The sequence below is a fragment of the Drosophila sechellia genome, chromosome 2R (genome assembly GCF_004382195.2).
Source record: "Drosophila sechellia strain sech25 chromosome 2R, ASM438219v1, whole genome shotgun sequence".
NCBI classification, from domain to species: Eukaryota; Metazoa; Arthropoda; class Insecta; order Diptera; family Drosophilidae; genus Drosophila; species Drosophila sechellia.
In genome coordinates this window covers 18,831,304-18,854,158 of record NC_045950.1, presented here as the reverse complement: position 1 = coordinate 18,854,158, position 22,855 = coordinate 18,831,304, and the positions used below count along the sequence as shown (strand labels likewise).

Sequence of the window (22,855 nt, the reverse complement as noted above, 5' to 3'; positions counted from 1 at the left end):
CCACCCAAAACTCCACTTTGGCCAGAGACGTGTTTATTTGCCCAAAAGATTTATGGCACGATTATCAACAGAAGTTTTTGCTCGCCGGGCCTGAAGCCGTAGAAAAATTAAATCCGATCCCCTGAAAGCTTCAAAATGAAAGCGGAAAGAGGCAACTCTGCTCAGCACCAGCACCAGCCAACCGAAAGAGCCGCCATAAATGAATGAGTGTATTTATTTTTTGGTATAGTATTCTTTATGGCCGCAATCTAGTCGAAACAATGGAACGCAACTGATAAGCGATGCTACCAGTTAAATAAATAATCAACTAATCGATACTGTACACCGAGCCGCCACACGGCCAAAGTATTTATAATGTTTCTGTCAATTTATTGAACTTTATTAATTTAAAGAAAACTCTAATCTCAGCCAATTCCTCGCCTGGCCATTACAATCTCTCGCCAAAGCTAAGTAGGCTCCATTTGAGATTACCAGAAGAGCTTTAGTTATCTGCTCAGGGATACCAGAGCTGTGAAAGGTTCTCGCAAATCTTGGCGGAAGAATAGGAAACTGGGTTTTCCTTCATTCTGAATGATGAGTCACTCAAAATGTGACAAATATAGGTCACGCCTTAAATTTTTGTTCAAGAGAAACCGTAAAGGTGTGTACCATTTAGTGATACTGTGGACATTGCCAATTTTTTATCACAAATCATATGGCATGAAGTGCAATGACGAGATCGTTATACGTAAGATAATATTTTTAGGTCTTTGCAAACTTAAAAAGTAACTGCAGAACTAAATGGTCTGTATTTCAGTCTACTAACAACGATAAATAAGAGAATTATAAACAAAAGAATATGTCTATTTAGTTGAACAAGCAAAACACGAAAAGCTGACTAGCTCTTGAGACTGCGGACTTATAATTAAAAATATTAAGTGATGTCGCCCTCAATGGCCTTTTTGAAGTCTCAAGAATAATTCAATTTGAGTGTCAGTTATAGATAAAAGAATCGTTTGCTATCTTTCCTACCAAGTTGTGATTTGTAGACCACCAAAGTGAACAAATATAACCCAAATGCTAAAATGTAAATTTGGTTTTCCAGACTAGTCTAAAAAATTAATGCGGTTTAAGAATTAATGGCTTTTACTATCCATTTTATCTTTGGAATTTTCGTTAATTGGAAAGGATAACGCCTGCATAGGCGGTCTATTGGCAAGTTCCGGGTTCTGTGTCTGGAGATAGTCCTCGGCATCCCAGGGCTGAGTTACGGCCGTGCCAAATACCAAGTAAATACAGTTGCCCACAAAGAAGATGGCGGAGGCAATGATGAACACGATCTGCCATTGGGAGCGATCAGACTGAAAGGAAAGGACACGAAAAGTCATTAAAAATCTTTACTTCTAGCCAACTTTTGCAAGCACTCACATTTTCCTCTACAATCCATCCAACCACTAAAGGAGTGGCTATGGGCACAACATTCGCCGCTGTATTTACAATTCCCATTAGAATGCTAGCGTGATTTTTCGACAGATCAATTGTGTTTAGAACACTGCCAATGGTTTGAGCACTATTCACGCCCACACTGATGGTCATCAGCGCAATTGCGAAGTTCTTTTGATCCTTGTCCAGGAAGCCAATGCCCACCAAAGTGGCAGCAGGTATCCAGAAGGCAATGGAGTTGTAGGTCTTCCTCAAAACCGTCAAGGAAACCGAGTTCTTGCCCAAGAGCACATCGGCTACGATAAGGTAAATATACGACATGCACCACATGGCCAAGAATGGGAGTGCCGAGAAGAACGCATTGCCCTTCATGTCCATGTCGAGCACTCCGTTCATGTAGGATGGGATCTCGGCCTGCAGAGTGCTCAGTCCCCAGTTCTCACAGCATCGTACTATGAGCAGGGCCAGGAATGGTGCCGACGTCCAAATCGCCTTCCAGGGAATGGGGATGATGGTAGCGTGGTGCTTTAGAGACGACTCAATATAGAGCAGTTCGTTCTCTCCTATGAAACGAGATTCCGTGGGATGGTTGGCAGCGAAGACGAGCCATAATGCACACCAGAAGAAGGCCACTACAGCCGAGACATATGAGATTCCGGGCCATCCCAGGGAGCTCTTGGCTATCATTCCGCTCAGGAACATGGCACTCACATTGCCGCACTCGATTCCAGTTTGACTCAGAGCTCCCAACCGATTTCTTTCCTCCGGAGGTGACCATTTAGCCAGGTGCTGATGAATGCAGGGGAATACCACTCCCTGGGCCAACCCCATTAGCACTCGAATTCCACAGTAGGCCTGCCATTCTCCAAATCCGACGAAGAGCGGGGTCAATGCACTGCACACACCAGATCCAAAGACACCCCAAAACATTACACTCTTGACGCCAAAGCGCTTGCAGAGATAACCTCCAAGTAATTGGGTTAGTATGTAGCCCCAAAAGAAACTGGAGAGAATGTACGACTTCTCCGCCTCCGTCCAGTCGTATTCCTAGTAGAGAAGCAGTGAGCTAAGGGGTATTTTCTTGATAAGACGCGTATTCTTACCGGAAAGTCCGGGTTCGTAGTTGCCGCATTGGTCATTGCCACCACAGACACACCCACATTTAGGCGGCCTATGAATACGGTGGTTATGTTGAGGAAGATCAGTAGCGCCTGGACATGCCGCATTCCCAAAACGGGTCCTGCAATAACAAAACGAACTGGTATTATCGCTGCTACTTCCTTTTTACAAACAGTTGGGTTAATAAATCTGAATTGCTCTTGAGACTCGGTTATCGCGCCATTATTGGAGTAATTTATGACCACTCAATGCGCGTGCGGAAAGCCCAGAACTCAATTTTTCAGACGGAGTACAAGGTCTGCTCCGTGAAGGGTTTTTCAACTATGTCAAGTTCGTGTGTTGTCATTTCATTCAACAACTCTTATCCGAACCGAAGATTTCCTTTCACACACCTTTGTTTGTTTCGGCCGTCATTTTTGATTTGGTCAACAAAACACTTCCTCACTTCTTTCAAACGACCGATCGGAATCACTGTGGGAAGTTAAGTGAGTGAGAACACGAACATCGAGTGGATTTAAATCCAAATTGAATTAGCCGATAAGCCAAATTTTGCTTATCTGATACAATGTCAGGTGATAAGGTCATTCAGCGGGCGAATTTGACCATTGAAAAAAAGCGTCATTAAAAAAAGGTTGTACCTTTACAAACGAGTTAATGTGTTATTAGTTCGGATGTTGTAAATCAATCAAAAAATCATTATAAAAATATCCATTTCCACAATCCTCGTAAGGATTCTGGCACGATTCGGTAAAATATAGATGCCACATAAGCAACATGGCCTAAAATGTTAGCGCCAAAAAGAATGCATTGCTTTTTTATGGCCATAACGAGAAGTCCGGATAGGTGTGGATTTCGGCCATCAGGTTACTTAGTCAAGAAAGTAGCCAAGGTTGTGGACCTTTAATCATTCCTCTTGACGCCTTACCTGTAGTTCCTTTTCTACTGTTAAACGAGGTTGTTTAGGACAGCAGTGCCTGGACGTGTGGCGTTTCCAAATCTATTGGTATTATCAAGAGTAGTTCCTATCATACCATAATTGGAGTGATTTATGGCCACACCTTTGGTAATTTCTGCCGACTTTTGATAAGGACATATCGCTGAAGCATTTTAATTCAAACACACATTTTTACTTATACGTTTAATAAAGAAACGAACTTTACTGACTTAGATCTTATATCTTATTTAATTTAATAATAACAATTTAATGTTTTTGATTGTTTTGTTATTATAAATAGTTCCTATGCTTACTGGATGCGTAAATGCTGTCGATCTTTTCCGAAGGTCCATCAATACCTTTACCAGCTTCATGGATACAAGGAGATATAGCTAGCTCTGGTACCATTACTGTGAGGTAATCTTCAGCATCCCAGGGTTGTGAAACAGCCGTTCCATAAAACAGGAACACACAGTTTCCGATAAAGAAAATTACTGCCGCAATAATAAACACTATCTGCCACTCAGCACGGTTTTTCTGAAAGAAAAATAGTATGATTACTTTATTAAAAACAATAACAGTCTAAACTTACGTCTTCATGAACAATAACTCCAACTACCAAAGGGGTTACTATAGGCACTACATTCGCAGCCGTGTTGACAATACCCATAAGAATACTCGCATGATTCGGGGATAGATCTATAGTGTTCAAGGAGCTTCCGATGGTTGCTCCACTGTTGAAACCTACGCTGATGGTCATCGAAGCGATGGCCAGGTTCTTTTGATCCTGATCCAGAAATCCGATTCCAATCAAAGTGGCACAAGGAATCCAGAAGGCCAACGAGTTGAAGGTTTTTCTGAGGGCCGTTAAACTCAGCCTGTTTCCGGCGAGCAGAGCATCGGCGGTTATCAGGTACACATACGACATAATCCACATGGCCAGAAATGGTAACGCCGAAAAGAATGCATTGCTTTTCATGTCCATGTCCAGAACCCCGTTCATATACGTTGGGATCTGGGCCTGCAGGGTGCTCAGACCCCAGGTCTCGCAGCAACGCGCAACCATAAGAGCAAAAAACGGTGCCGAGGTCCATATTGCCATCCAGGGAACAGGTATGACGGTTTTATGATAGTTTTCATTGTGCGTCAGTGACGATTCGATATAGTGCAGTTCTTCTTGGGTTATGTAACGAGATTCCGCTGCATTGTCAGCAGCGAAAACGAACCAAAACGCACACCAGGCGAAGGCTAATCCTGCAGAGACATACGATATTCCTGGCCAGCCAATGGCACTTTTGGCTATCATTCCACTGAAGAACATGGCACACACGTTGCCACACTCAATTCCAGTGTGACTGAGGGCTCCCAGGCGATTCCTTTCCGCGGGCGGTGACCATCTGGCCAAGTGCTGATGGATGCAGGGAAAGATCAGGCCCTGGGCACATCCCATCAGGACTCGAATGCCGCAGTAGGCTTGCCATCCACCAAATCCGATGAAAAGCGGGGTCAAAGCACTGAAGATACCCGATGCTAAGGAGCCCCAGAGCATGACACTCTTAACTCCATACCGCTTGCACAAATATCCGCCCAGGAACTGGGTGATGATGTATCCCCAAAAGAAGCTGGATAATATGTACGACTTCTGGGTCAAAGTCCAATCGTATTCCTGAGAAATAAAGTGATGAAAGTGATGATTGACTGAAGAGTGTATTAAAACTCTTACTGGAAAATCCGGATTAGTAGACTCGGCATTCGTCATCGCCACTACGGATACTCCCACATTCAGTCGACCGATGTACAAGCACGTGATGTTGAAGAAAATCAACAGGGTTTGAACGTGTCGCATTCCCAGTAGGGGTCCTGCAGTTATTAGGAAAACTCGTTAGCTTTTGGTTCCAAGTAGTCAACAGAAAAGTTAAATAAATCACATGGGGCTCCCTGTTTGCCAAGGGGTCAAAGGTTTGGTTTATTAATGGACCTCCCCCAAGTACTACCGATTAAAGTCCATATTTTACTTCGAACAGTTTACATTAAGCGACCGTTAAAAGAAAAATGAAAATCATGAACTTACCCGAATCCAAAAGAATATATTTTTGCCATACCTTTATTTATTTCAGCTGTCATCCTTGTAGTGTTCATGGAAAATGGAGCTTCTGCCTCCGAAATGGCAGAATAGAATGGAATTGAACTCGAGTCAACCGCACCCTACCTCGATTTCAATCGTACGAGTTGTTTATCAACTTCTGGCTAATCAGGCTGATTATCCTGTGATAAAGCTCAAACGCGTGCGTATTAACACAAAGAGTTCATGCGGATTCTTAAGAGAATGTGGCACGCGATTAAGATCATGGCAAAAGTAGGAATGCCATTTCTTAGTCCATGATTAGTGAATCAAATTTGTAGATAGACGAAATCCACTACCACCCGTTGATATATTTAATTCAACACACACTAATCAACAACTCATAATCAACGTTATAATCTTGTGAAAAACTAACCTAGCTCAATGTGGGCGTTAGCTTGATTAGGTGATATCTGTAGCTGTGGCATCTGGGAAAGCCCAGCGTCCATTCTGAGAAGCTAGCCAACTCAAAGGACATAATTCTATTGTGCTATACTTTCACTGGCAACAATATTCCCACGTACTTATCAACAGAACACTTGATACGCCTTGCCCCTTATCAGACATCAAGTTAGTTGAAACTTCAATGGTAGTTGAAACACATGTCAAATTAATTGGAGAAGCGATCGATCTTATTTTTCCATAACACACACGTCAATCGCTTATTTACGATCAGTACTCCGAAGTTCTTATAGTAATCAGTGTTCATTGATAAACAGTTGACATGATGCCTTAATGGGCCTGTTTCCGAAAGGTAAATCGACAAGGTCATGGGATTATTTACGTATATATATATTGACACCTTAAAGTACTCATTGGGAACACAATTGACTTATTTAAAACTATTTCGGACCAGCCGTGACTAAAATTCCTGGGTGATTTCGAGGTACAGAATAATTAGTTATCCTATGACATCAAATTTCGTCCTTGCTGCTCAGTTATCCTTGATAGCCTCACTTTCATTGCGCTTCGCTTCCTCCACTTTCTCACTTCGCTGTGCTTCCAGAGCGTTGGAATGTCCCACCTCTTGAAGATTGGAGGATCGTTGCTTATCCATAAAGTCGGGTGCGTCCCAGGGCTGATTAACCATCTGACCAAAAGCTAAGTAGACAATGTTGCCCACACAGAAGATGATGGCGGATATAATGAACACAATTTGCCACTGCTCTCGATTGTGCTGTTGACGAAAAGATTCAGTTTAATTATTTGCTTTGTGGGGGATCTGCATTTATACTCACATCATCCTTGACGATGATTCCCACAAGAAGAGGCGTCAAAATGGGCACAATGTTAGACGCAGTATTAACAATTCCCATAAGGATGCCAGCGTGATTGGGTGATAAGTCGATGGTGTTTATGGTACTACCAATGGTGGAACCAGCGTTGATTCCCACATTGGCGCACATCAGCACAACGGCCAGGGTCTTCTGGGTACTGTCCAAGAAACTTACTCCGATCAGAGCTGCAGCGGGCACAAAGAACGCTATCGAATTCACACTCTTGCGAATGCCAGTGATGGACATGATGCCTCTGGTCAGCAGGATATCCGCGATGAGTAGGTAGACAAAGGCCATAACCCAGGAGGTTAAATATGGTAGGGCAGAGTAAAGAGCATTGCTCTTCATGTCCGTCAAAAGGACACCGTTCATGTAAGCTGGCATTTCGGTCTGGAGCGTGGAATATCCCCAGGACTGACAGCACCTAGTGACCATCAAGGACCAGAAGGGCACTGATGTCCAAATTGCCTTCCACGGCACAGGAATGGGTCCAGTGGCCTTTAGCTCTGCCTCCTCCGCCTTGCGACTGGAGTTGATCGAAGTCTCAATGTAGTTTAGTTCCGCTTCGCCAATGAACTTGGATTCCCTGGGTTGGTTGGCTCCGAAAATCCACCAGACGATGCACCATAAAACGCCCACACCGCAGGAGACGTAGAAGATGCCGGGCCAGCCGATGCTCGAGGCTGCCAATAATCCACTCGCAAACATGGCCACCAAGGTGCCGCAATCAATACCCGTGTTGGCCAAGGCTCCCAGCCGGTTTCGCTCCTTCACAGGACACCAGTTCGCCAGGTGGGCGTGAATGCAGGGGAACAGGAAGCCCTGGAACAGACCCATGGACATGCGAATGCCACAATACGCTTGCCACCCGCCCCAGGAAACACACCATGGGATCAGCACAACCAGCAGGGCTGACCCAATAGTGGACACAAACATCGTTATCCTTGCACCATAGCGCCGGCACAGCCATCCGCCCATGAACTGTGTCAGTATGTAGCCCCAAAAGAAGCTGGACAGGATGTACGATCGCTCCATTTCGTTCCAATCGTACTCCTAGAAAAATTAACGAAATGAAGTTAGGAGATTTCGGAAGGTACCGCTTCAAACTTACTGGAAAGTTTGGGTTAGTATTCTCCGCATTCGTCATTGCCACAACCGCAACTCCAGCATTAAACTTGGCCATATAGTTAACCACAATCGACAAAAAGAGGAGGAAGGTCTGCAAATGACGTTGGCCGATCATCGGACCTATTAAGGCAGAAATAAATCGCATAAGTAACATATATAAGTGGGCCTGGAACTCCCCACTACTGAACTTCTTTGTCCAAAACAATCCTTATCGGTCTGCTGTTTTGTTTTTCACTTCCTCCATATATTTGTCTGGGGAAAGTAGTCCACCTGCTCAGAAACCACTTAAATCAAAGACTTTATGATCTGATAAAGCACTTAAAAGATTTTATAAATAGCTTAAGTGCTTAAAAATATTTGTTTCATAATAAATAAGCAATTTAAAGTAGGATTGTGATAGAAGTAAAATAACAAAAAAGCCGCTTCAAGTTTCTTTCTTTAAGGATCCAAAAGGATCCTTCACTAACCCGTATTCGTTTCCGCCGTCATATCCGCGCACTGCTTATATTCAACCGCACCCGCTAGAGATCGAAATTAAACTCAATTCCTAACCTGCAGCCAGCTCGGTTAACACCTCCCATTTCATTGGTGAGCTAATCGAACCCGCCGTCAGTTCTCAAGTGATACCCGTTTAATGGACACCAAATCAGGGCACTTTGCAAATACGATATTGATAAGGAAGAGGGCAACAATGAAAGCACTATTTTTAATTGGAATGACGATAGCGGTACGGGTTATGGGCCACTGATAGTGTCAGTCGGTGGGTGGTGGGTGGTACAGCGCTTGAAATCCGGATGCTATACGCATGAAAAGGGAAGGGCCCCTCCAAGCAGTCACAGAACTTTGAAGACGTCATTGATTTCCAAGAGCCGACTGTTGTCAGTCAGTGGCGCGTTATCAGTTGAGCCTCTTCAGTGGCCGAGGCTTGAATTATATCTTATCGTCAACCAATGGCAATGCCAATTATCTGGATCATGCTTGCCCGTGGGATCCTTCAGACTAGTGGCCCAGACATTCAACCCCTTCCCCCCATGGAATCAGATAATAAAGTGTGAAGCACCTCGACTGATAGCGAAAGTGTTCCATTCAGCGTGGGCGCCATGAACAAGCACCTTATCGGAAACCTTTCCACACATTTGATCTTCAACGGATAGCGCCTATGTATATTGTGAATATTTCAATATCTGCCGTCGAACATGCCCGGAAATCCCAATCTGCATAGTGCCAAGCAGACTGGTTCAGCTATAACTTTTACAGAGTACAAGCGACTTACAAGCCGATTTCTATATACTTGTACTTTATTGATCTATACTATACATATTGCTTAATCCGATCTCTCAACGGCTCTCCTCCTCCTCCTCCTGCAGGCGTAGTATGTCCGCTTTGTTGATGAAGTAATAGCTCGGCTGTCGTCCTTTGAGATCCTTGGCTGTTCGCTTGGCCCCGTTCTGAATCAGTATCCGACTTACACTCTCCAGCGCATTGGTGCCCATGGCGTAATGCAGAACAGTGCGTTCCAACTGGAAATTGACCAGGCTTAGATACTAAAGTTAAGGCATTCGTTTAGGTAAGGGCTCTTACGTTATCTGGGATTTTCAAGGCTTCGGGACTGATTTTCACCATGTGCTGAACCATTTCCTCGGACTCCTTCAGCACAGCTATGTGCAGGGCGGTTCGACCTGATGTTTATTGGGATAAGTTCAAGAAAATCTTTCTAACTTTAAAAGTCCAATCTTACCATAATAATTCTTGGTTCTTATCAACCACTTGGCATTGGCAACATTGGTCAACTCAACCACTCGTTCCATGTTGTTTTCCCTGATCATTTGATGCAGCTCTTCGCGAGTTTCCTCCAATCCCCTAAGGTTGGCCAGGAACTCTCCAAGAGCAGCGTTCTGTCGGGACTGCACCACATCTATTATAGACTGACCATTTTCGTCTTCAATGTCCAGGATGTGATCGTAGCCTTGTAGAGCGAGTTGTTCGAAAGGTTCGACGTCGCCTGGTTTGGGAAAGAATGGTTTATACGCAGTTAGTTAAGAGGAAGGATAATGTTTGGTGTAGCCTACCAATAACTGCCTGAGCCATGACATATCGATCGATCTCGGCCGCATTGTTCGGTTGATTCGCTTGGAGCGAGACATCCCTAGCAGTTCGATATAGCTCATCCCGGTAGGTGATGTCAATACCCGACTCCTCAATCAGAGTGTAGAGAGCTCCCCTCCGATGGGAGCGGGCACATGCGAAGTGGAGCATACTTTGGCCGTGCTCATCCCGCTCCTCCATGTGCTGCACAGCCAGAGCTCCTTCCGCATCCTCCTCCTCGGCTACGGATCGAGCATCCAACTCGATGAGATCGGCATTGGTGGGACCAGGACTGTTGCGGGTGTTGCCCAATCTTTGGTTCGAGCTGGCATTCGACTTGGCCAATGCCAGGGTGGAGGTGGAACTGGTACTGGCTTTGCTGCTCCCCGAGTGAACTTGGACCTCGGTCATTGGCTTGCGGTCGCCCATGAAGTGCTGCAGGTAGTTGGTCAGATAGGCAACGGGATCTCTGGGTCTCTTGTTGGCTATTTCAGTGAGGGCCTTGATCAAAGGATCTGCGAGAGCTGATTGCGAGAAAGAGTTATGATCAAGTGATGATCCTTTTTTATTAACTACTTAATAGATAAGCTGAACTAAACTTTAAATTGGTTTTAGACAAACCACTGCATTTCCTAAATACTTACAATCAGCCAGGTATTTTCCCTGCTCCGTCTTGAAGATTGGATTGGCCTGAAAGCTCACTGGCTGCGCCTGACCTGTGTGGAAAACAAGCTTAATTAGTCACTCCAATGGCCCAGGATATCTTCAGTCACACTCAGTGGATCGAGTCCCAGTAATCTATGTACACAAAGCGAGAGGGGAGCATTTTTTGGGCGGAAGGGGAGTAAACAAACGAAGATGAGGATGCCGATGGTTGAACTCAAGAGACTTTGCAAATCATATTGTAATCGTGACAAGTTCACAGTCTTCGGGCAAGACACGGATACGGATACGACTATGTAGGTGTAACTCAAAGCGGAACTTACGATTGCGGATTAACCTTAAACGCAGCGAAAGCGGAGGAGATTTGAGATGAGGGCTCGTGGCAGGTATCAGTCAAATTTAGCATATGTATTAGGGATTTAATGTGCGGAGGTATTGTTTTATTTGGAATGTACATTGAGCTGGAATCTAGTGCTTTCTTCTAGTTGCGATCCACGATGCTGTTCTTCTTGCGCTTGAAGATCTTTACCAGCATGGTGGCTATGTGCTTGGAGTTCGTCAGCGACATGTCTTTCTCTAGCGACAGGATATTGGTGACAGCAGTGCAGTAGTCCTGGAAAAGGACGTACTCCACCACGCCCATGCTCTGCATATTGACCAGGCGCACGGTGAGTTTTGAAAGCCGATTGGTCACCATACTCAATCCCCGCACCGAGCACAAGTGCCGCAGGTTGTCCATCTCCTTCATCAGATTGGTTAGCTTCACTATGGTGGTCATCTTGAGTCCGGTGCCCAAGTAACTGGGCCTGGACTGGAGGTAACCCAGGAGGTAGCTCTCCTTGAAATGCAGTTGGGTTTCCAGGTAGGTTATGGCTCTCCCCACTCTCGTGTAAGCAGCTCCCATATCCGCTGGCTCTTTGCTGCTGCTCGTGGAGATTATCCTCAAGTGCTCCTGGCAATTCAGCCACACAGCCAAATTGTTAGCTGAATTGACAAAGACACCCCTGCCATATGGCCAAAGAGCTCCATTGAAGGCTGTGGACTCGGCAGCCTGCACCAGATCCTTGGTATCTAAGAGAGGAATCATCAGACCGAGGCTACTGAGCATCATCGTCACCTCCGAGTCGGGTTCCAAGAGTTCGGTCATGGTGTAATAGTTTCCCGAATCCGTTTCGCCAATGGCATCCGCAAAGTGTGTGGTAAATATCTTACTCATCATCAGGCGTTCCGCTTGCTCCAATTGGCCAATGGTAAGGTTCAGGGGTAGCTCCAACTGATCCAGATTCCTGGAGACTTCCACCAAACAGCGGGTGACCAGCAGCGACTCATCGTCGAAGACGAAAGCCGCCGTGTTGAGCCTTTCCCCATTGTCCATGGGAAAATAGGCCAGTCGAGGCTGCGGTTTGAAATCAGCATCAATGCTCAGGCAATGCATGTCCTTAAGCAACGGCACCAGGAACTCTTGGAACACCACAAACACATCAAAGTCTGGTGCTATAATCCCGCAGTTGATGTCCTCCTCCAAGTGGCGCTCCTTTGATGTTTTACGCATCGCTGGCCACAGGACATCGAAGAGATTGTGATCGAGTCGGGTCTGCCGGCGCTTGATCTTGTCGTAGACACCACGCTTGAGGAATCTACTCAGATAGCTGGTCACCGAAAGTTGCAGCGAGGATGCACTCAGTGGCTTTCGATGGGACAGAGCCGATGCCGTAGTGCCGCTCAGCAATTTACCCGATTCCGAAATGACGCTAAAGCAGCGCTCCAAGGTCCTTGAGATCTCGCCATCCTGCAGCTCCCGCCGGGCACTGTGCAGATCGTCGGGAACTGCTCATGGTTATCCGGAGCAGCATAGATGATAATTTATTTGTTTTGGGTTGGACGGTTATCAATCAACACACACACAAACAGTAACACACCAAAGTGTAGACAGAGACACAGATGCATATACGAACACCGAGACCATGACGGATACGGATGAAAGGATTGCCGGGGTGGTGATCAAGAAAAAAGGCGCTGGTGCTGGGCGAGATGGTGCGTTTTGCCTACATACCAAATATTTCATCAATATTGCCAATGATTTCGTTGAAAAATTCATTGCGATTTCCCTCCATTTCAAACGGGCAACCGAACACGGATATCCAACACGTATACGCAGTGTGTGCACGGTGCGACCGAAAATCGATGACTGACTTGGCCAAAGCTCGCGCCGAGTTCGGTTAGCCCCTGGGCCGCAGTTTATAGTCCCCGATTCCCCCGTCCACTCTCACTCCCTCCCACTCCCACTCCGACTGTTTGACTTGGCAAACAAATGTATTTAATTATTTCGGTTTACCCTCGGTGTGCGTGTGTGTTCGTGTGTGGGCAGCGAAAGCGAGTGTGAAAACAAAACGTCACTAAAGCCACGGGCAAAGCAAAGCGGCATGGCATAGCGCTATCTGGAGCGGGTGGCATGGGTGGGTGGGTGCTGGACTTGATGTGGTTGGTGGTGCCTGGTGAACGGTCAAGTTGGAGCGCTGGAACAGCTGCCTGTGGCTCACGGCCCCCGGTGTCCTTACCCTGGTCATTGAGCAACTGGTTCTCCAGTTCCTCCGCACCGAAAATATTCAGCAGCTCGGTGTATTTGAGAATGTTTTTCGCCTTGTCCTTGTCCAGGTAAAACTCGGCCGAGTGGCCCAGCTGCGTGTGTTTGGTTATTGAATTTTAAATCAAACTCCGTTCATTATTTACATCGGCCTAATCCCTTATGTATGGCATATTGATTCCCACTGCTGCAGACATTTGAAAGTCAAGAGGGCCAATCAGTTGGGCCTTGGCCCACTTTCGATTTCGGTTGTGGCAGTGGGCAGCAATTTTAAAACAATTTTCATTTGACATTTCTAATGCTATTGGCCGAATACAGCAGCACTTGTTCCCAGTAAACTTGAAACTGAACGTTGTTGTTTTTCTTGCTTCTAAGGTATTGTATTATATTTTTAACGTTATTTATTATTAGCGTAATTTGGGGACTCTATTGAATTAATTGGGTAATTAGCACTCTCATGGAAAATATTAATATAAGAATTTAAGCTAACTTTAGAATACTACCAAAATAATAGGAGGAGTCTCAGATAAAATCTATATTTTACACAAATTCCCAGTGATTATAGGCATTATAGGACTGCTTGCCACAAAAATCAAATTATACGATTTAAAATTCTTAGACAAGCGCAATTAAAGTAATTCCTGCAGCACCATTGTTTGTGTCACCAAAGACACTAGAATAACAAGATGCGTAACGCCATACAAATTTTTGGCACGCGATTTTTTGGCCTTGGCTCTAGAGGTGGCTCCAGGCTCTCTCGAGTTTTTGTTCGAGAGAGAAAGAGCGGAGAGCGCTACAGCAAACTGCTCTTTTCAACGCATACAGTGATAGCAGACAACTGTATGTGTGTATACGTGTGCTCATGCATTGTAAATTTTACTAAATATGCCCTTCACCGTAGAAGTTCATTGACTTTAAATCTATATTATTTTTTATCAATTGGCACCATGCGAAAAATTCTTGTTTTGCATTGCCTTAACGTTATTAATATTTAAATAAAGCTTAGAAATAGTAATAACCGAATCTATGTACATCACAAAATGAATTTCGAAAATGACTTTATATTAGAATACTTGTCATTAGGGTATTCAGCTTGCGGCGTGAGAAAAATTAATAAGGCAATGATTGTTGAGTGCTTGTGTCCGCACTTCGTGCCTGACGATATGACTTTTGCAACGAACTGTTTTCATATTTTTATTTATTTTATTAATTTTTATTTTCTACTACGTATTATTATTTTTTATGAAATATTATTATGAAATATTATTATTTTTATTATTTATTAATAAAATTATTATTTTTTTATGAAATTAAATGAAATAATAATAAATAATGAAATTGTTGAGCATTAGTGCACAAATAAAAGTATTTTTTTCAACATAAATTTTCAACATAATTATAAATATGTAAGCGGTATTCGAGCGGCGATTTTAACAAACGAATTTAAAAAACTTTAAAATTATAATAGTCAGGGAATTTTTATTTTATTTCATCATATTGCTACGAAATTGGCCACAACTCCAAATATGTAAATTCGTTTCTTCGATCAGAATTGATTTTGGCCCGAAAATCGTCTTCTAGCACAACACGCACACATATACGCGTTCTCGTCTCTTGTTTTTACTCACACAAGCAAGCAAATTCTATTTTTAGATTTCTTATGCTCTCAGCGTGAGCGAGCGGAAAGAGAGCAAATTTGGCCTTCACCAAAAAAGTGGCTGCATAGTGCCAAACGAATGTATGGCCGTTACGCATCTTGTTATTCTAGTGTCATTGGTGTCACATACTCTTACACAAGCACCCCTCATCATTTTAACTTACCTTGTCCAGTGACTTGGGATTGGCGCCCAATTGCAGGAGCATGTTGTAGAAATGACCGTTGTCCTTAATTGTGGCTGCGTAATGAAGCGGCGTGCGTCCGTCATTATCCGTAATTGTCATGGTCTCCGGAAAGCGGGACGCCAAGTACCGAACGATGTCTGAGTCGGGAATAGGGGTGAACCAATCATATAAATAGAATCCGGGCGGAGTGGACGCGACTTACCCGTATGGCCAAAGAGGACGGCCACGTGCAAGGGCGTGGAGCCGTTAGGCGATATGTCGTTCTTTGCAATGGCAAACTTCCGGCGATCCAGAGCCTGCTGCAGTGCCAGCAAACCTCCGTCACGTGCCGCGTCGTGCACGCGATGTATTTTCTCCTGCCAGGGTGAAAACATGATGCAAGGCGTAATTAGTGCGCCTTCCTTCCTTTTCGAAAGGAACCTTTCGGCTCGCTTACCATATAGCTGGGCACGTTGTTGAGAAAGGCCTGTATTTCCGGTTCTGGCGACTTCAGGCCCACCAAGCTGCCGCCCTCGCCATTCAGCACAATCTCGGCCAGCTGCTCCAAGTCTCCGGACTCCACAATGCGCTTAATGCGCTCATCCTACGGAAAACAGTAAGCAGGTGTCCAATAAGAGGATGAACACGATTGTCTCGCCAAGACAACAAAGTGCATCATTGAAAGCGCTAAGGGTGATGGACTGGAAATGGTTCTGGGTATATAAAGAACTCGATGGTTTGCTTTATGAGTGACTTAGGTGCGAACCCAAAAGAAGCCTGGTGAGCCAGCAACAAAGGACGATAGATAGACAGATAGAAAGATAAGGGATAGCATTGTATACTTCATCAACTGCAGTTTGAGACTGAACTGTATAATCCTCGGGTGCACCGTGCACGAAGCCCTCAATGGCCATTGCTGATGTGAGGGACTCATTGCCGTTGTCCTCCGGTGGCTGTGCTCTGCCTCCTGGTTGCTGACCCTCCCGTGGATTGCTTCCTTTGCTGTCCGAAGCTATTACATCCTGTTTAAAGTTATTTCACCACTTAAGATTTCTTGTTTATATGGTTGTGACAGTGACTTGGACAAGGCTACAAAGTGCGAAGAGACATAAAAACATTGAACAGGATACGTTAATTTTTACAAGGACTAAGTGCTGCTACAGGTGACAATGCCAGTTCTGAGCCCATTAAATGTCTACCTATAGTTAGGAATATTCGAACAATTATGCAATTTAAGCCCTTCAATCAGACCGAGCAATCCAAATTAACTTGTTTCAGAGTCCACGTAGCGTATACGCAATATCACGCACACGCCACGTTTCCCCGTCTTTATTGAAATGCAGCTGGAAATAGTCATTATAGCTGCCATAAGAACCTCCCGCCACTAACTCGAGGGAATGCAACGATTATATATATAAGGTATATTTTCCATATATCACATATCACATATCTAATGCCTGCAACTCTTTTGACGTTTGCATGTTCAGTTCCCATTCGGATCCACCAACAACTGGATGCCTCTGACAGTTGAGAACCGACTCCGCACCCGACTCAACCTCAGAGTCTCCGTCCGATTCTCCATCTCCCAGTCGAAATGTCGGCCGTTCGAAAGTGAAAACGACCGACTTGGCCTGCACATATGTACTATTTCGGTCTGAATGAGTGCATTATTATAAAGTCTATCTGTGGGTAAACAGCTGCTGATTTCAGGCAATCGATAAGCACAAATTGGGGGCAGACACTGGCATTGATTCGATCTAAGGCAATAACACACTGAAGTGAAACTGAAAGGGAAACAACGGATGCGGATGCGGAAACGGAAATGGAAACAAACACACGGATTGTTGGGCAGGTCTCGGGTGCAATAGAAAAACGATAAACAAAAGACACAAGTTGCAGGTTTTGCTTTCCATTTTTAATTGGTTACTGTTACTATAATGCCTACGGCTAGATATATTGTTATTGGAAAGAAGAGAACATAACACTTGCTTTACAAAATATATATATGTATATGTATAGAGATATATCAAGAATTGTTGCTTCGGTTTCGGGTATTTCATTATCTAAGCGGGCTTTTGTTGAAGTTGATTGCTAAAGTTTCGCATTTTGCTGCTGATTGGGTTGCGGCTGAAGTTGTTGCTGTTGCTGTGGCTCTTGCAGTGGTAAAACAAATTGGAATGAATGGAATTTGAGTGCCTGGCTGCAGCAGATTGGTATATTACTTTTCAAATTCTGTTTTTTTTTTTTTTGAGTTTTTTGCGTTTCATTTTAGGTTCACATTGAAGAGGGGTAAATGGGTTGAGCAAACGGCACACACAACAAACGTGAATAAACTACAAAACGTTTGAGGACACTTAGAGCACGCCCATCTGTACCTCATCGTCGTCATCGTTATCGTTCTCCGACTCTGGTTCCCTTTCTTCTACGGACATGGTGGCCACTTCCGGATCCGCTTCATCCTCAGCGTTGCTCTCCGGCTCATCCACTGTCTCCTGCTCCTCATAGGCCTCATGCTCCACCTGCTCCGCCTGCACCACCTGCTCCACCTGCTCCACCTGCTCCACCTGCTCCACCTGCTCCACCTGTTCCACCGGCTCCTCTGGCTCCACTTCAGTCTTTTTGTTTCCATCAAGCTCACTCTCAGTAGCAGGCTCCTCGGGTTGTCCCACGTCTTCGGGCTCCGTTGGCTGATCCTCCTCCGGAGCCTCCTCGTGATCTACGCCATTCTCCACAATTACCGCATCTCCTCCGCCTCCTTCGTCCTGCCCAACTCCGTTTTCCTCTGCCTCTCCGCCTCCATCCGCGCTTACAGCTCTTCGAATATTCTGTAAAAGTAAACAATTGTCGACTGATTGCTTTCGAAGTGATTCAACAGTTTCGCTCTACGGTCCTTCGATCTCAGCCTATATGTACAGCAGGAAATGGTTTATCTGGGCTCTAAACAAAAAGCGCAAGTGCCGACGGCGAGAGAATAGTGGAGGGAAAAGGCGGGAGCCGACAATGGCTTACTTTCACAGTGTCTCCAGCCCCCAAAAAAGCTAATTAATTAAGTTGCTAACACCGAAAGCCATTCTCAAAGTGTGCAAGCAAGCCGCTAACCATCGAAAGCGATACGAAAAATATGAAAAATTATAAGGAAGGAGGCGGGGTGACTTACCTCGACCTCGCTGTCTTCGCCATCGCCTTCACCATTGATCGTGTTGAAGGTGGCCGGCGTTTCCGGTCGGCGCTGCAATGGCGAGGCGACTTCCGCTTCCGGCTCCGCATCCGCCTTGGACAGATCGTCATTCTCATTGGCACTCGTACTGCGGTTTCAAAATGCAAAAAATTCTCTCTCAAAGCCATGCCCCATACAAAACACACACCACAAACACAAATCAAAAGGCCAGCGCAGCATTTTGCCAGCAAAAGGCAGGCAAGCGTAAGCCTAATCTTGGGGTCTAAGACCCACCAACCAAGCACCTAGCCACCCATTCAGCCATCCACCCACTTACCCGTCGTTGGTGTCCAGCTCCGAGGAGTTCTCAAGGCTATCGTCCAGCGATTTGCGGCCATTCACAGACGGCGGCACCTTGATGTCCAGTTTCTAGTGGCGAAAGCAGAAGGAGCAGGTGGAAATGGGTTACTCATGGCAAAGAGACACCCACTCACCTTGGAGCTGGCATCGTCTCCCGCTCCGTTGTCCACTCCACCCTCATCGCACAAGGCCTCCCAATCGGTGGCGCTGTCGGGGGAGACGCGAGGTGCATCCGGCACATAAACCAGGAAGGCGCGCTCGATTTCGTGCGGCTTGTGGCGATAGTATGAGGGGGTCTTCATTTTCTGAAATTGCCCCAATGAATCATTTTAATTGCCGACCGACCACAAAGCAACATCTGCACCCACGCTTAAGCTATATTCAGTGGATATTGTATATGTCAAAACCAAATTACGGCTATTACCGAGAAGTCAAAAAGGATCAAACCTTCCTTTCAGATTTACCAGGATAACTAGGATATATTTACAGGAATCTACTACCAAATCAAGGGAACCTTTCCAGAAACTCACATAATCTACGGCCTCCTCGTCGCAGCCTGCTTGGGTGAGCAGGGTGTAGCATCGCATGTTGTTCTTGGCACTGGCGGCCCAGTGGAGCGGCGTTTTTCCGGTAATGTCCGTCTCATGGGCGCCCTCGGGCCAAATGCCCACCAGGTACTCCAGCAGCTTGGTGTGGCCCAGTCCGGCGGCCTTGTGGATGATGTTCAAGCCATTGCCGTCCTTGCAGGTGACCACCGCACTGGGCACCGGTGGCTCCAGCTGCGCCTGCACGGTCTCCAGATTGTTGTCGATGACCGCCTGGTGCAGATCCTTGATGGCATTCTGTGCGGAGGATCATGAGTGAAGTGAAACATGAGCCGAAGGTTACGCGGATGACTTCCTCACCATGACATGGGGAACGGCGGCCAGGAAGCGCTTTACTCGACCATTGTTGCTGGCCTGTTGGCACAGGCGATTGCCCTGGCCCCCCCACAAAATACGCGTCAACTTGCCGATGTCCTTCTCGTGAATCCAGATCCTGATGGTGGATAACTTCACCGAGAAATCTATTAGTCGAGAAATGGAAATTGAAAACGTGGAAATTAATTTTCGCAGCCCCACCCCCGCGACCCGATTGCGATTTCCAATTCATTTTCGCCCTCGTTCGTGCTTGCATGCAATTTGCCGAAAAAGCAGCCAAGAAGCCGAAAAAGAACTGAAAACTAAATTAAAACGAAAATAAATGCAATGAGTGTTCAGGTTTGTGACTCCGACTGCGGCTCGCTTAAAGTGGCATTAGTGGAAACTTGAGACAATTTCCGCCGGCGAAAAGTTTTCGCCAACTTGAAATGCCCCAAGGTCGGCGCCAAACTTTTTCGCAGTGCAAAAGTGGGTAACGCCCCGCAGGTCGTCGTATCAGCATATTAGATCGCGCACCCGCTGAATGATTTAGTGGAGCAATCGTGGAAATCGAACACCTGGATGCGGAAATCGAAATGCACCGCCATCGAAGTCCATTCAAATACGCACCTTCGTTGTCCCGACGCTTGCGTCCATTTTGCCCACCCGCCTGTCCATTCATGGGCATCACTGCAAAGGTATTAGACATCCTGGCTTTAGATTCGATTGCTTGACTCTCCAAAAGGTATTAAATTGTGAGTGTGACAATTGTAGTGACGCTACACTCCGTTGACTACTTTCTTCTGATTGCTTTCTAACCTGTTTGTACTTTTTGCGTCTGGCCAGCTTGAGCCACGTTGGCAAACTAATTCTTGGCCAGGTCGAAAGGTGTTGAATTCGGGTCTCTGTTGCTGCGGTCAAAAGCAAAGGGTCGCAAGGAGGAATAATTGCGTCCTGTTCGCGCACTTCCAACTTCTGACATGAATAAATAACCCAAAGTGTGTGTGTGTTTGTTTGGCTTATATAAAGCGAAAAGTCAACATTTTCATTAGAGTTCCAGCTAAGCAAATATGTGAAAATAGAATTTCCATTTGTCTGATTCAAACTTGATTAGCATTCCTTGGGGAAGAATTCCAAACAATTTCGATACTACAGTTTAGTTTTTCTTCAGGAATTTTCCAATTCTATTTTCCTTTATTTTGTAGCCTTTGCGCCAAGGTCTTTTCATTATCTCTGACTAGATTTTCGTGAGAAAATTCGCTGCAATTGTTGTAGCATACTTTTTGGTTTACTCGTGAAAAATTCTCTTAGTCGTGGAAATACCTTAGTCCCTCCGTGAATTCAAAGCAATTTAAAAAAGAATACTTTCAGGATTTTCCATGAAAATGCTTTGTCTTGCTCGGAAAATTGTTAGCCGGAAAATTACCTTATACTTGTTGGCCTTTTCACCCACATAATTGATGTGTCAAGGTCTTCTACTCCGACTATTTTTGGTCGGACACCTTGAGGAATTGTTCTACTACCTTTCCAGCAGTGACATGTGAATTTGTTGGCCGCGGTGAATCATTAAATTTCCATTCCATTTCCCAGGCCCACATACCAACGCACACACACACGCGGTTTGAGTGGCAATAAAAACTGCTCGAAAGTGCCACGGAAATGGCGCATTAGTGGTTGCCACTTAATGTGGCAATCAACCGCACAGGATCCCGTGGCATTGTAACTTGTTGAGCTGACACCCTCAACGGCACGCAATATGCAAATTTTGGCCACAAAAACTACAGAAACTTCTCATCGCCTTCGGCTTGGCGTGTTGTCACCACAATTTCCCTCAATTAGCATGGACGCATATGAATATGTAAATGTATTCACTGCACACTCACCTTTGGGCGGCGATGAATGGTAGTAGAGTCCCTGGAATCTCCTTCGTCTCTTGGGAGGCATGTTTGTGTTTTTTGCAATCCTCCTTGGGAATTTATTATTTAATTTCGGCTGGGGAATCACTAGAGTCCGCGACTCTGCACATCGTCCCAGTCGTGATTCATGGATTAAATGTATTCACTTGGCACTGCAAAGAAACCTCTTGTTTTGAAAATGGCACAGGCCGAGCACAGGATGAACCGCTGTCCTGTCGAGTTCAACGACGTCTGAGTGGACAACTGCACCTGCTCAGCTGGACAGCCGGTGAGCTGGTCAAATGGGGAGCTGGTGAGGTCCTTGCGTGTGTGAATATTGAATGGAAAGTCCGGGAAAAGGTGGGGAAATCGTGGCACACAACCTGTGTTGCTCACATGTGAGTTTTATGGTTTATTTATTTGTTTTACAATTGGCCAGGACTTCTAATGCGCTCCACTTGCTGTGCACTCTGCCAGGACATTGCCTGCTGCAGGACTAGTGCCCAAAAAGAGCCGCGATGAAAACAAACCAATTAGCCGCGAATCGATTTTCCAATTCGAATGCCCATATAATGGAAATGGACACAATCAAAAAGTTAGCCCCATTGTATGGAATTGAGGCACAGGTCAGAGCGTCCTGCCCAAAGGTCCTTGAGGCAAAGACAGCACGTGCTCCCAATGGATGAGTAATTCTACTCCTACGCACTTGCGTGTGGTCAAAATTTTAAGACCCACTTGACACAGTTTCCCCGGAGAGCTGCGTGAGTGGCTTTCAAGGTTTTTCGTCACTCCTGCTCCCCAAAAATGGGGAAGACGCTGACCCAAATTTTAATACTTCCCAAACGGGCTATGAAAATGTCAATGCCAATTAGTCGGGGTCTTAAACTAATTGCCTAGTTATATATATCTTCGACTTAACAGTCAGGATCTATCTTTGATAATCTTTGCATTATTCATGGACTGCACTGCACTTGGGTACACTGAACTCGACAGGATGCGTCCCGAAGGATGTGTCTTGACCCTGCTGTGGGCCAAAGCACAAGTCAGCTTTGCACTAAACACACACTTCGCTTTTCCGACGCTTTCCGCTTTTCCTTTTTCCACCGTTTTCGGGGCTTTGTTTCCGTTTCGATTCGATTTACACGGCGCGCGCTTTCCCTGCAGACTGTGGCATATTCAGCGTTTCGTAGGTGTTTTATCTAATTTTCCCTTCACGCACACCAGCGAAACTCGTGTTTTGTGTGCTGTATGAATGTTTGGCTGATTGCTGGTACCCTTTTTGGTATCGAGTATTGGTAATTGCTGCCATCGTTTGCATGCGAACTTAAAAAAAAGTGAACCTACACAAATATTACCGATGGAAAATCGCTGGTGGGGGTGGAAAATGCC

The 22,855-nt window shown here is 45.4% G+C and overlaps 4 protein-coding genes and 1 long non-coding RNA gene across 13 annotated transcripts; 1 reads left to right on the top strand and 4 right to left on the bottom strand.

The window, feature by feature from the left end:
* Positions 1–1,102: 1,102 nt before the first annotated feature.
* LOC6615605 (putative inorganic phosphate cotransporter) lies at positions 1,103–3,023 on the bottom strand. The gene is made up of 4 exons (XM_002039943.2): positions 2,934–3,023; positions 2,526–2,662; positions 1,408–2,469; positions 1,103–1,340 (listed from the first exon to the last, which is right to left on the bottom strand). Exons 1-4 carry the CDS (start codon positions 2,953–2,955, stop codon positions 1,116–1,118), a joined length of 1,446 nt encoding a protein of 481 aa, XP_002039979.1. The 5' UTR covers positions 2,956–3,023; the 3' UTR covers positions 1,103–1,115.
* Positions 3,024–3,764: 741 nt separating this feature from the next.
* LOC6615604 (putative inorganic phosphate cotransporter) lies at positions 3,765–6,046 on the bottom strand. Its single transcript, XM_032717133.1, has 4 exons — positions 5,974–6,046; positions 5,199–5,353; positions 4,068–5,141; positions 3,765–4,012 (listed from the first exon to the last, which is right to left on the bottom strand). The coding sequence occupies exons 1-4, from the start codon at positions 6,044–6,046 to the stop codon at positions 3,767–3,769; spliced, it is 1,548 nt and encodes a 515-aa protein (XP_032573024.1). The 3' UTR covers positions 3,765–3,766.
* A 322-nt stretch (positions 6,047–6,368) lies between these two features.
* Positions 6,369–8,571, bottom strand: LOC6615603 (putative inorganic phosphate cotransporter). The gene is made up of 4 exons (XM_002039941.2): positions 8,470–8,571; positions 7,986–8,122; positions 6,836–7,927; positions 6,369–6,774 (listed from the first exon to the last, which is right to left on the bottom strand). Exons 1-4 carry the CDS (start codon positions 8,489–8,491, stop codon positions 6,532–6,534), a joined length of 1,494 nt encoding a protein of 497 aa, XP_002039977.2. The 5' UTR covers positions 8,492–8,571; the 3' UTR covers positions 6,369–6,531.
* A 707-nt stretch (positions 8,572–9,278) lies between these two features.
* LOC6615599 lies at positions 9,279–22,637 on the bottom strand. Of its 9 annotated transcripts, XM_032715436.1 has the most exons (19): positions 22,533–22,628; positions 21,455–21,639; positions 20,202–20,261; positions 19,578–19,738; positions 19,203–19,514; positions 18,807–18,977; positions 18,650–18,741; positions 18,313–18,460; positions 17,531–17,980; positions 15,998–16,177; positions 15,613–15,759; positions 15,379–15,532; positions 15,156–15,313; positions 13,309–13,429; positions 10,732–10,803; positions 10,072–10,611; positions 9,741–10,004; positions 9,584–9,681; positions 9,279–9,522 (listed from the first exon to the last, which is right to left on the bottom strand). In XM_032715436.1, the coding sequence occupies exons 2-19, from the start codon at positions 21,513–21,515 to the stop codon at positions 9,340–9,342; spliced, it is 3,372 nt and encodes a 1,123-aa protein (XP_032571327.1). In that variant the 5' UTR covers positions 21,516–21,639; positions 22,533–22,628; the 3' UTR covers positions 9,279–9,339. The 9 variants fall into 9 exon arrangements, 3 of the variants coding, with proteins under 3 accessions (XP_032571327.1, XP_002039976.2, XP_032571329.1); XR_004361397.1 differs by lacking the exons at positions 9,279–9,522; positions 9,584–9,681; positions 9,741–10,004; positions 10,072–10,611 and adding an exon at positions 11,074–12,577 and having other exon boundaries at positions 10,750–10,803; positions 22,533–22,637; XR_004361398.1 differs by lacking the exons at positions 9,279–9,522; positions 9,584–9,681; positions 9,741–10,004; positions 10,072–10,611 and adding an exon at positions 11,074–12,577 and having other exon boundaries at positions 10,750–10,803; positions 16,025–16,177; positions 22,533–22,637.
* LOC116800445 lies at positions 16,184–17,040 on the top strand. The gene is made up of 2 exons (XR_004361403.1): positions 16,184–16,574; positions 16,643–17,040. It is a non-coding gene; the product is annotated as an uncharacterized LOC116800445 (long non-coding RNA).
* Positions 22,638–22,855: the final 218 nt, after the last annotated feature.

Coding starts and splice junctions, on each gene's coding strand:
- LOC6615599 (XM_032715436.1), bottom strand. CDS start 21,515: ATGCCTCCCAAGAGACGAAGGAGATTCCAGGGACTCTACTACCATTCA. Junction 18,978..19,202: donor ACGAGGAGGCCGTAGATTAT/GTGAGTTTCTGG, acceptor GGGCAATTTCAG/AAAATGAAGACCCCCTCATA. Junction 15,314..15,378: donor CGTCCTCTTTGGCCATACGG/GTAAGTCGCGTC, acceptor TTCCCGACTCAG/ACATCGTTCGGTACTTGGCG.
- LOC6615603 (XM_002039941.2), bottom strand. CDS start 8,491: ATGACGGCGGAAACGAATACGG. Junction 7,928..7,985: donor ATACTAACCCAAACTTTCCA/GTAAGTTTGAAG, acceptor TAATTTTTCTAG/GAGTACGATTGGAACGAAAT. Junction 6,775..6,835: donor GAATCATCGTCAAGGATGAT/GTGAGTATAAAT, acceptor TTTCGTCAACAG/CACAATCGAGAGCAGTGGCA.
- LOC6615604 (XM_032717133.1), bottom strand. CDS start 6,046: ATGGACGCTGGGCTTTCCCAGATGCCACAGCTACAGATATCACCTAAT. Junction 5,142..5,198: donor CTACTAATCCGGATTTTCCA/GTAAGAGTTTTA, acceptor TTTATTTCTCAG/GAATACGATTGGACTTTGAC. Junction 4,013..4,067: donor GAGTTATTGTTCATGAAGAC/GTAAGTTTAGAC, acceptor TTTTTCTTTCAG/AAAAACCGTGCTGAGTGGCA.
- LOC6615605 (XM_002039943.2), bottom strand. CDS start 2,955: ATGACGGCCGAAACAAACAAAG. Junction 2,663..2,933: donor GACGGCCGAAACAAACAAAG/GTGTGTGAAAGG, acceptor TTGTTATTGCAG/GACCCGTTTTGGGAATGCGG. Junction 1,341..1,407: donor GATGGATTGTAGAGGAAAAT/GTGAGTGCTTGC, acceptor CTTTCCTTTCAG/TCTGATCGCTCCCAATGGCA.